Source organism: Diceros bicornis, chromosome 34, assembly GCF_020826845.1.
Source record: "Diceros bicornis minor isolate mBicDic1 chromosome 34, mDicBic1.mat.cur, whole genome shotgun sequence".
NCBI lineage: Eukaryota > Metazoa > Chordata > Mammalia > Perissodactyla > Rhinocerotidae > Diceros > Diceros bicornis.
In genome coordinates this window covers 28,765,636-28,778,663 of record NC_080773.1, presented here as the reverse complement: position 1 = coordinate 28,778,663, position 13,028 = coordinate 28,765,636, and the positions used below count along the sequence as shown (strand labels likewise).

Sequence of the window (13,028 nt, the reverse complement as noted above, 5' to 3'; positions counted from 1 at the left end):
GTTTCTCAGTTATAACCATTCTGACAGGTGTAAAGTGAAATCTCACTGTAGATTTGATTTGCATTTCCCTAATAATTAGTGATGTTAAACATCTTTTCATGTGCCTGTTGGCCACCTTTATATCCTGTTTGGAAAAATGTCTGTTCATATCCTCTGCTCATTTTTTGATCAGGTGATTTGTTTTTTGTTGTTGTTGAGTCATATGACTTCTTTAGATATTGTGGGAAGTATTTATTCTGTTTCCATGAGGACTGTCATTGAGATTCTGATTTGGATTGGATTGAATCTGTAGGTTGCTTTAGGTAATATGGAAATTTTATCAATGTTTATTCTTGCAATCCATGAGTATGGAATATTTTTCCATTTATTTACATCTTCTTTGATTTCTTTCAATAATGTCTTATAGTTTTAAGTGTATAGGTCTTTCATCTCCTTCATTAAATTTATTCCTAGTTATTTTATTCTTTTTGTTGTAATTGTGAATGGCATTGTATTCCTGACTTCTCTTTCTGCTACTTCATTACTAGCATATAGAAATGCAACTGACAGAGGAGTCAAGATGGCAGTGTAGACGGACTCTGAACTCACCTCCTCCCACAGACACAGCCGACCTACAACTAATTTTGAACAATTAAGCATAATAGAGAACTGAAAACTGGATAAGAGGAACCCCTGCAGCAAACGACAATCCTGACTGAGGTGGAAAAGGCAGAAATTCCCTTCTGGAGAAAAAAAAAAACCACCTTCGCAAGCCACAGTGCTTCACAGCTGCCTGGGAGCAATCCAAATGTACGTACCCTTCCCTGGAGGAGTGGGGGACCTGAGCTTGGGAGCGTTGCCAGTATAAGTATTTTTTAGACCCAGCACAACCAAGATGAATGTCATAATATCTGGCTTTGCTGGCTACTAACAACAACAAGGAATAACCCCAGGAAAGCTGGGACATAAACAAATTAAAGTCAGCTCTTAAGAGGCCCGTGTGCAAATTCACCCATTTCAGAAAGCTACCTAAAGTCACAAGAAAGAAAGGTGCATAGTCCTTTGCTGAAAAGAGATGCACCTCATTGGTTGTGGGTGCATTTTGGTGAAAGGTGAGACATCTCCAGGGACTGGGACATTGCTGGTGGCCATTGTTGCGACCTGGTGTGGGTGTGCTGACACAAATGCTGGCAGACACCATTGGAGTTCTACCTGTGGACTGCTAGCCCAGGGTCTGCCCTACCCACTAGAGCACTGATTTAATCTAGCTCAGCAAAGGAAAGCATTCCACCATAGGGACTGGTACCAACCAACAACAAGCCCTTGGGCAACTTGTGGTGCCTGGACTCTCTGCAGCCTGGCGAGTGGGTCCACCTCTGTGGGGCAGGATGTGCATGACAAGCAGGTGGACTGTGTGGGGCCTCTGCCCTGGGGTGAGTGGGTCCACTTCAGTGAGTTGGGATGTGTGCACAGGGTAGGACTGTGTTGACTGTGTGTGTGGCCCTGTGGGCAGCGGGGCTTGTTAGCTACAGAGGATTTGTGCTTCTTAAACAACCACATAGGGATTGGACCCTCCTTCCAAAGCCTGAAAGAATAGGGTGCTCCTGTGTCTGAGGCCAGCCCAACTCAGCTGCAACACTCAGAGGGCTGCAAATAGCCTTATAGGCCAGTGGTCTACAGCAATTGTAAGCCACTGAGCCTAAAAACCAGCCACACTGAAGACCTAATCACCCAATAGAAAAATAGCAACAGGAAGGTGATATTATACCTTGCAGTCAACTGTGCTGAGGCTTGCCACACCCAGTAAAGATACTGAAGGGTCCACACAAACCACACACAGCTGAGCATTACCACCAGCCAGCCAGGGAGACAGCTCAGACTCCCAGGACATCTATGCAAGAGCAACCCTGCCACAACAGAAGGGCACATGTAGCCCACACAAGGGTCACTCCTGGAACTTTTGGAACTGGTGACAAGAGGGAAGCACACTGCTGGGTCTCATAATGCATCACTTACTTAAGGTCACCTCTCCAAGATCAGGAGACATAGCGGACCTACCTAATACATAGATACAAGCACAGAGAAAGAGGCAAAATGAGGAGGGAAAAGAATACATTCCAAGTATGGGAACAGGACAAAACCCCAGAAAAGGAACTAAATGAAACAGAAATGAGTGATCTACCTGACAGAGAGTTCAAAAAAAAGAGTCATAAGGATGCTCACTGATATTGGGAGAAGAATGGATGAACTCAGTGAGAACATCAACAAAGAAATGGAAGATATAGAAAAGAACCAGTCAGAAATGAAGAATAAATACTGGAAATGAAAGACTCACTAGAGGCACTAAAAAACAGAGTAGAGGATACAAAAGAACGGATTAATGAGCTGGATGAAAGATTAGAGGAAATCACCCAGGCTGAACAGATAAAAGAAAAAAGAATTAAAAAGAGTGAGGGCAGTCTATGGGACCTCTGGGACAACATCAAGCACACTAACGTCCGTGTTATATGTGTTCCAGAAGGAGAAGAGCGAGACAAAGGGGCAGAGAATCTAATTGAAGAAATAATAGCTGAAAACTTCCCTAACCTAAGGAAGGAAACAGACATCCAGGTACAGGAAGTACAGAAAGCACCAAAAAATATATAAATCGAAAGCGGCCCACAACAAGACACATCATAATTAAAATGTCCAGAATTAAAGATAAAGAGAGAGTCCTAAAAGCAACAAGAGAAAGTTACATACAAAGGAAACCCCATAAGACTATCAGCTGACTTCTCAGCAGAAACTTTACAGGCTACAAGAGAGTGGCACAATATACTGAAAGTGCTAAATGGAAAAAACCTACAGTCAAGAATACTTTACCCAGCAAGGTTATCATTCATAATGGAAGGAGAGACAAAGAGTTTCCTAGACAAGCAAAAATGAAAGGAGTTTATCATGAAGAAATAGGTTCTAAGAGAAATGCTAAAGGGACTTATTTAAGAGGGAAAGAGAAGACCACAAATAGGATAAAATTATCTGTTTCCATGATAAGAGGGTAACATACAAAAACATACACAAAACAATAGACATGATATGAGAAACATAAAATGTGGGAGGAGGGGAGTAAAAGAGTAGAGCTTATAGAAATAAGTCAAGTTAAAGAGAACATCGACTTAATATAGATTGCTAAAAACGCAGGTTATTATATATGAACCTCGTGGTAATCACAAACCAGAAACCTATAATAAATACACAAAATACTAAGAGAGAGGAACCCAAACATAATACTAAAGAAAGCCATCAAACCACAAAGAAAGAGAGGAAGAGAAGAAGAAAGGAACAGAAAAGAACTACTACAAACTCAGATAAAAAGTTAAAAAATGGTAGTAAGTACATACTTATTAAGATCTACTTTAAATGTCAATGGACTAAATGTTCCAATTAAAAGGCATAGGGTGGCTGATTGGATAAGAAAACAAGACCCATATACATGCTGCATACAAGAGACACTCTTCAGACCTAAAGACACTCACAAGCTGAAAGTGAAGGGATGGAAAAAGATACTCTATGCAAATGGCAATGAAAAGAAAGCTGGAGTAGCAATACTCATATTAGACAGACTTTAAAACAAAAACTGTAACAAAAGACAAAGAAGGGCACTACATAACGATCAAGGGAACAATCCAACAAGAGGATATAACACTCGTAAATATCTATACACTCAACATAGGAGCACCTAAATATATAAGGCAATTATTAACAGACATAAAAGGAGAAATAGATAGTAACACCATAACAGTAGGGGACTTGAACACTCCACTAACACCAATGGACAAGCCATGCCAACAGAAGATCTATATGGAAACATTGGCCTTAAACAACACAATAGGCCAGATGGACTTTGTAGACATATACAGAACATTCCATCCAAAAACTGCAGAATACACATTCTTTTCAAATGCACATGGAACATTCTCCAGGACTGATCACACATTAGGCCACAAAACAAGTCTCCATAAATATAACAAGATTGAAATAATACCAAGCATCTTTTCTGACCATAACAGTATGAAACTAGAAATCAACTAAGTGAAAAAAATCATAAAAGCCACAAATATGTGGAGATTAAACAAAATGCTACTGAACAACAATTGGGTCAATAAAGAAATCAAAGGAGAAACGAAAAATACCTGGACACAAATGAAAATGAAAATACGACATGCCAGAATTTACGAGATAAGCAAAAGCAGTTCTAAGAGGAAGTTTACAGCACTACAGGCCTATTTCAACAAAGAAGAAAAATCTCAAATAAACAATCTAAGAGTGCACCTAAAGGAACTGGAAAAAGAACAAAAAAATGCCAAATCAGTAGAAGAAACGAAATAATAAAAATCAGATCAGAAACAAACAAAATAGAGACTAAACAATAAAAAAAAATCAGTGAAACCAAGAGCTGGTTCTTTGAAAAGATAAACAAAATTGACAAACCTTTAGCTAGACTCACCAAGGAAAAACGAGAGAAGGCTCAAATAAGTAAAATCAGAAATAAAAGAGGAGAAATTAAAACAGACATCTGAGAAATACAAAAGATTAGAAGAGAATACTATGAAAACCATATGCCAACAAACTGGATAATCTAGAAGAAATGGATAAACTCTTAGAGTCATGCTACCTTCCAAAACTGAATCAATAAGAAATAGAGAATATGAATAGACCAATCACCAGTAGGACATGAAACAGTAATCAAGAACCTCCCCAAAAATAAAAGTCCAGGACCAGATGGCCTCCCTGGTGAATTCTATCAAACATTCAAAGAAGACTTAATACCTGTCTTTCTCAAACTCTTCCAAAACTTGAAGAGAAGGGGAAGCTTCCTAACTCATTCTATGAAGCCAACATTACCCTGATGCCAAACCAGGCAAGGACAAGACAAAAAAGAAACTTACAGGCCAACATCACTGATGAAAATCAATGCAAAAATCCTCAACAAAATACTAGTAAATCGTATACAACACTAAATTTAAAAGATCATACATCATGATCAAGTGGGAATTATTCCAGGGATGAAAGGATGGTTTAACATTGCCAAATCAATCAATGTGATACACCACATTAACAAAATGAAGAATAAAAATCACATGATCTTCTCAATAGATGCAGACAAATCATTTGGAAAGATACAGCATCCGTTTATGACAAAAAAATCTGAATAAAATGGGTATAGAAGGAAAGTACCTCAAAATAATAAAGGCCGTATATGATCAACGCACAGCTAATATCATCCTCAGTGGTGAAACACTGAAAGCTCTCCCCCTAAGAACAGGAACCAGACAAGGACGCCCACTTTCACCACTCCTATTTAACATAGAATTGGAAGACCTAGCCAGAGCAATCAGGCAAGAAAAAGAAATAAATGGGATCCAAATTTGAAAGGAAGAAGTGAAACTGTCACTACTTGCAGATGACATGATTTTATATATAGAAAACCCTAAAGAATCCACCAAAACCTTTTAGAAATAATAAATGAATATGGGCTAGTTGTAGGATACAAAATCAATGTACAAAAGTCAATTGCATTTCTATACACTAAGAAGGAAGTAGTAGAAAGAGAAATTAAGAATATAATCCTGTTTACAGTTGCAACAACAAGAATAAAATACCTAGGAATTAACTTAACCAAAGACGTGAAAGACCCATACACTGAAAACTATAAAACATTTTTGAGGGAAATTAAGAAAGACAAAAAGAAATGGAAAGATATCCCATGCACTTGGGGTGGAAGGATTAACATAGTTAAAATATCCATACTTCCTAAAGCAATCTAGAGATTCAACACAATCCCTATCAAAGTTCCAACAACATTTTTCAGAGAAACAGAACAAAGAATCCTAAAATTTATATGGAACAAAAAAAGAGCCCAAATAGACAAGGAATCCTGAAAAAAAACAAAGCTGCAGGTATCACACTTCCTGATTTCCAAATATACTACAAAGCTATAGTAACAAAAGCAGCATGCTCCTAGCACAAAAACATACACATAGATCATGGAACAGAATCAAGAGCCCAGAAATAAACCCACACATCTATGGACAGCTAATTTACAACAAGGGAGCCAAGAACATACAATGGAGAAAGGAAAGTCTCTTCAACAAATGGTGTTGAGAAAACTGGACAGCCACTTGCAAAAAAATGAAAGTAGACCATGATCTTACAGCATACACAGATATTAACTCAAAATAAATTAAAGACTTGAATGTAAGACCTGAAACCATGACACTTCTAGAAGAGAACATAGGCAGCAGCATCTTCAACATCAGTCTTAGCAACATAATTTCAAGTACCCTGTCTGACCGGGCAAGGGAAACAATAGGAAAAATAAACAAATGGGACTACATCAAACTAAAAAGCTTCTACACTGCAAAGGAACCACCAACAAAACAAAAAGACAACCTAACTATTGGGAGAAGATATTTGCAAATCATATATCTGATAAGGGTTAATCTCCAAAATATATAAAGAACTCATACATCTCAACAACAAAATAGCTAACAAGTCAAATAAAAAATGAGCAAAAGATCTGAACAGAGATTTCTCCAAAGAAGATATACAGATGGCAAACAGACATGTGAAAAGATGTTCAACATCATTAACTATCAGGGAAATGCAAATCAAAACTACCATGAGATATCACCTCACTCCCATCTGAATGGCTATAATTAACAAGACAGGAAAAAACAAGTGTTGGAGAGGATATGGAGAGAAGGAAACTCGCATACAAAGCTGGTGAGAGTGCAAACTGGTGCAGCCACTGTGGAAAACAGTATGAAGATTCCTCAAAAAATTAAGAATAGAACTATCACATGATCCAGCTATTCCACTGCAGGGTATTTATCCAAAGAATATGAAAACACAAATGCATAAAGATACATGCATCCCTGTGTTCATTGAATCATTATTCACAATAACCAAGCCTTGGAAGCAACCTAAGTGCCCATCAAGGGACAAATGGATAAAGAAGATGTGGTATATATACACAATGGAATACTATTCAGCCATAAGAAACGATGACATCCATCCATTTGATTCAACACGGATGAACATTGAGGGTATTATGCTAAGCAAAATAAGTGAGAGGTAGAAGGTCAAATACTGTACGATCTCACACATAAGTAGAAGAAAAAATCAACAATAAACAAACACATAGAGACAGAGATTCGATTGGTGGTTACCAGAGGGGAAGGGGGTAAAGAGGAGGGCGAAAGGGATGATTAGGACCATGTGTATGGTGATGGATTGCAATTAGTCTTTAAGCAGTGAACATGATGGTGAACATGATGTACTCTATGCAGTGAACATGATGGCGGTGAACATGATGCTATCTATGCAGAAACAGAAGTATAAGGATGTAGACCTGAAATTTATATAATGTTGTAAACCAATGTTACCACAATAAATAAATAAATAAATAAAGAGATATATAGAAACACAAAACAAAACAAAACAAAACAGTTCATATAGCTGAAAATAAAGTGGTATCCATTGGAAATACCACAACACTTAAAGGTATTTTCATCTGATCAGTGTTGGAGCATAAAATGTATTTGGGTCATAACAGTTCTTCAGTAACAATGAAGAGCTTGGGATCGATGCACTGGCCCCTCCTCCAGAGGATTGCAACACTAGATACCAGTAAACAGCTTCTCCTGCCTGACCCATCAAGGTCACATCCTATACCAGATATCCTGAGGGAAGAGTGACAATGTTGTGTTGTGTACTAAAAGTTTTACCTTCCCTCCTATGCTGTATGTTCTACTTAAGTGGTTTTGAAGGGTATTTTATATAAGCAAGATTTTTGCTGCCTGAGCTGAAATTAGAAACGAACCGCGACAGTTATAATTTCTCCACAAATTAAGGAATTAATGAATAGGGAATAAAATAGTGGCCTCCAATCTTCCCACTGGCACCACCATCATTCCCAGCTCCATCCCTCCTCTCCTCCAACCTGTGTCCCCCGTCCTCCAGCTACATCCTCCATGCCTCCACCCTGTGAGCTGTAGCCATCTACTAAACCTCCACTCAACACTCACCTCTACGCAATACACTTAGATTCTTATATTTCACCCCCAACCTGCCTCATGTCACCATTTAGACGTCCATCCCTATGTGAGCACTATTCCAGAGACTCTAGTCTGACCCTCCTCACCTTCCATCATCCCTGCAAAACACACCGAGTCCTTCATCTTGCCCTATGTTCACTCCACTTCAAATATCTCAGCCATTCCCCAGTCCTCTAGGCCCCAAACCACTGAATACCCCAGGATCAACTCTCAGGCATTCTCAACTCCTCCAGAACCCAACCCATTCCCCGCACCTATTACACCAAACCCTATGGTCCCTTTCTCCTGGGCTCCTCGGTTCACTCATGCCCACTACCCTCCCCAGATCCCTCATATCTGGGGCTATTTTGCCTCCCATCTCATACACATTATCACCTCTGGGTTCCATCTCCTCTTCCCGCACTGTACATCTGCCTTGGACCACACTATGTACTTCCCAGATCAGCTACCCCACCCATATTCCCATCCCCCTCTCTCGTTGTATTTTTAACCCAAAAACATTTTAATCAAAGACATTGTCTCCTCAGAGTTTTACCAGCCACTGACCACTAATATTATTGCCCCAAACTCCCCATCCCCATTGTCTTCTTTATTCCTATGAAACCCTTACTCTTATTTCCCCAGAGCCCCATATCCCATGACCTTAACACCCTGCACTTTGTCCCCTTGTACCCTCACACTCAGCAATGCCTGTTAAACCTGCTGTGACATTGGAGACTCTTGTTTTTTATCCCTCTGCCTTCTCTCTTCCCCTTGCTCTCTGTTCTCCCATACCCTAGGCTTTCTTCTCCATGGTCTTCTCCATATACCGCTTTCCTTGTGCCCTCTCTTCTCTTACCCTGCACTATCACACACCCAAGCAAAAGTAGCCTAGTGAACCTGCATCAAATGTGGATTTGCTTTTAGGGAAAATCAAAGGATCAATTTCAACTCCTAATTTATGTTTCTTAATTACCAAAGCAACAAATGCTCATTACTTAAAATTCAGCAACAAAACGCAACAAAGCAAAAAAAAAAAAAAAAAGAAGTGTAGAGTACTGTGGTAACCATTTAATCCTCTTGAATTAAGCACTTGAGCATTGGCTCATCTGAAATTTACAAGAATGGTAGAATCTGCTTGTTGAGCCATCTGATCTGAGTCCTTTTATTTGTGATAGACTCTTTTGAACCTTCTCTCTTGCTTCTATATATAGTGTTCTGTCTCTAATTCTTATTTATACGGGTCCATAATTGTAAAGTTTATTTTTCTACAAACTTTCCATATTAATTGCTGTTGAATTATGCAAGTGAGTCAAAATTAACTAACTTTGATTTGTGCAGGTGATTTATATGGTGAGTAATTGACCTCAAGTTCTTCTTTTGCTTTTATCTCTTTGACAATCCTTCCAGGTATTCTGTGTCATTCCATTTCTCTGCTAATAACTTAAATGATGGTTCAGCTCAGAAGAATGAAGATAAGACAATAACTAGACATTGGGTAGAAGAATTTTTCAGGGAAGTGAAGAATCCAGTGAGACACACAACCTTGCAGCCAGTCCCTCATATGTCAGACCTCAGCAATTCCTGCAGGCTCTATTTGAGACTTTGTCTGCCTTCAGGGATATTGGAAAAGAAAGAGTCTCTCAAAAGCACTCCAATAGTCTCCTAATTGGTGCTAACTAGAAACTTGTAATTGTTTTTGGTAATTAACAAGTTGGAGAATAGTTTTCAGTAATGTTCTCAGCTCCTAAGCTTGCACTCCACTGCTGCTACAGATGAAATAATTGCAGTTCCGAGGGGAGGTGAGGTCACAGAATCACAAACTTATATATCAGGGTCTGGCTGCTCCCTCCCACACATGTTCTGACCATAGTGACCATCAACCTGAACCCATGGTCCTGGTAGCTGGAAGGTGTTGGGTGAGTAATTTCTATTTCAGTCTGGGTGGCAGAGTGTAAGATTAAGATATGTCAAGTGTTTGAGTAAGTGATCTTATCAGAAAAAGGCAATCTTCCGTGTATTAACTTGAGTCTGTGCCAAGGCATGCAGGGAGGTAGAATAATTCTGAGGCATGCATGAGCTCGTACAGAGAGACGAGGGTCTTAAACCCTACACCAATCCCCGATGGCTCCTAATGTAATTTAATGTCATGCTCACTAACAGGGATTGTTGTGGTTTAATCTGAGTGATAACCAAACCTGATTTTTAAGGTTCATAAGGGTGTAGTTATAAAATTAATCTGCTGTTCAGTCTACCTTATAGGAATCATAGACTAAATTTTCAGTTTTTTAGAAGAGTACCTATAATACCCCCATGTTTGTAATAAAGAGTAGGATGAATTTACAGGAGTCATGTGATCCTGGGCAGAAAGTATATCCAAATTGTAATTGCTTGAATAGAAGTGATTGCTCTAACCTAGGTGTTTAAGTAATTAATTGAGACATTAATAGTGACTCTACTGAAAACTTCCATAGTCTGTTGATTATGGTGAGGCTATTTACCCTCTTAAAGTGAGGAAGTGAACATTTGAGGAACAGTTAACATAATAATTATGAGTTTCAGACAGCAGCTGTCAGTCTCATGTTGTTTCCACCCACTTAAAAAATGCCCTAATGTCAATCCAAAAATCATATATTTCAATGCATAAAATGCACAAGAATGCATGCCTTGCACATGCCATTTTTCATGTATGTCATGTATGTTAATATCATTTGCAAAACTTAGTTCATTGCCAATAGTTTTACATAACTCAGGTATTAATAAATATATAAGAATATCATCTGAAGTTAATAATCATTTAGTTTCTGGCTTTCACTATTTTATCATGTATTAGTGTTTTATGTCCCAAAGTTTATGAAGTTATGCGTGATTATTTAAAAGTTCCTATGTCTTGTGCCATTATACTTGTCTTCTTGATATAAAAGCCAAATGAGTATTTCTGTGGCTGTTCTAATATCAAGACATTCTTATATTTATTACATGTAACTTGTCATCGGGCAGGGTTCCTGCAGCATTCTGCTGCCATCAGTGCATCAATGGTTACTAAGATATCCAAAACTTCACTCGTAATTAATATTGGCCTATAGAATAAATCTTTACAAATAAATGGAATCTTGTTATAATGAAATTGTAAAATTCCATCAGTCTAAAATCAAATGACAAAGTGTCAAATCAAAACTAAATAGAGATCTGGATTATTTGATGAACGCAACTAACTGGCTTTTTAGCAGAGCATGGTGGTTCGATGCACTATCACTGTTACCAGCCCAACCAGTTTTAAGTGCCACTTTTGCCCTAAGCAGCATATTTTGACAAATACTTAACCTCTTTGTGTTTACCTTCTCCTCATCTTTGTAATTAAAATCACAGAAGTGCCTGCCTCATAGATTTGTGAAGAATGAAGAAGTTACAACGTGTACTGCATTCCCAGGAGTGATTTCACATTACAAGTGCTCTTTAACAGCTATACATTTAACCATTCAAAACCTCTTAGTAGAGGAAGAACATTAAGTCAGAGTTTCATCTTAGTGGAACTAATGTACGTGGAGACTATTGGATTTCAGTCAACATGATCCATGTAGCCATGCCTCATATTCCCATGCAGGAAACTCTAGCTCGGAAGACAAACATCAGCGACCAGGAACTGAAAGGATGGCCAACAGTCATTTGGCAATAGGAATGATCTTCTTAACACAGACTGTGGTAGGAATCCTGGGAAATTTGTCTCTTCTTTGCCATTATATCATCCTTTACTTCACTGAGTACAGGTTAAGGTGCACAGATTTGATTCTTAAGCATCTGATTGTAGCCAACTTCTTAGCCCTCTTCTGTAAAGGAATCCCTCAGACAATGGCAGCATTTGGGTGGAAACTTTCCCTCGGTAATTTTGGATGCAAACTTGTTTTCTGTCTTCACAGAGTGGGGAGGGGTGTGTCCATTGGTAGCATCTGTATCTTGAGCGTCTTCCTGGTGATCACGATCAGTCACAGGAACTCCAGGTGGGCAGAGCTTAAAGTAAAAGCTCCAGACTACATTGTTCCCTCTATTTTCTCATGTTGGATCCTACAAGTGCTGGTAAATATCAGTTTTCCTATCTTTATAACTGAAAAATCGAGCAACAAAAACATCACAAGCAAAAAAGATTACCTATACTGTTCTGCGGTTCGCCATGACAAAATCACAGACGTGTTATATGCAGCATTGCTATCAGTCCCTGATGTTTTCTGTTTGGGGCTCATGCTCTGGGCCAGCAGCACCATGGTTTTAACTCTGTATAGGCACAAGCAGAGGGTTCAACACCTTCGTAGGGCCAACATTTCCCCCAGACACTCCCCTGAGTCCAGAGCTACCAAAATCATCCTTCTCCTGATGAGCACCTTTGCTTATTTTTATGCCCTTGCTTCCATCTTTCAAGTTGTTTTGGCTCTTTTAGATAATCCTGACTGGTTCCTGGTGAACATCACTGCAATCATGACTATGTGTTTCCCAATGGTCAGCCCCTTTCTGCTCAAGATTGGTGACTCCAATGTATCCAGACTCTGCTTTGCCTGGATAAGAAATATAAAATCATCTAATCTTATGAAAAATATATAAATTGTATATATTTCCACAGGGTATAGCTTCCAATTAAATCGTTCCTCCTCAAAGTCTTAAATAAAATGATCAATCACAAGCGAATGGTAAATAGAATATGCTGAGCATCTTCTTGAAAACAATAAATCATAGTAGCATTGCGATGAAATATAATGATCATTTAAGTACTTATGTGATTGAAGTTTTACTAATGCTTGCAGTGGAGAAGTACAGAATTTATACAATAATAAGTACCAGGTCTTGAAACTATCAGGATATTATGGAGAAGGCTTCGAGTGTATAGCTGTCAATCTATCACAATAAATTTCCCAGAAATACACTGAGCATAGAATTTTAGGAAAATGTACATGAAAATGGGTCAGCACGGGGCAGGTCATT

General features: G+C 38.7%; 1 protein-coding gene across 1 annotated transcript; it reads left to right on the top strand.

The window, feature by feature from the left end:
- The first annotated feature begins 11,645 nt into the window (after window positions 1–11,645).
- LOC131397898 (vomeronasal type-1 receptor 4-like) lies at window positions 11,646–12,650 on the top strand. The gene has a single exon (XM_058531009.1). It carries the CDS (start codon window positions 11,709–11,711, stop codon window positions 12,648–12,650), a length of 942 nt encoding a protein of 313 aa, XP_058386992.1. The 5' UTR covers window positions 11,646–11,708.
- The last annotated feature ends 378 nt before the right edge of the window (window positions 12,651–13,028 follow it).

Excerpts from the sequence above, each read along its gene's own strand:
- LOC131397898 (XM_058531009.1), top strand. The coding sequence starts at position 11,709 with ATGGCCAACAGTCATTTGGCAATAGGAATGATCTTCTTAACACAGACT.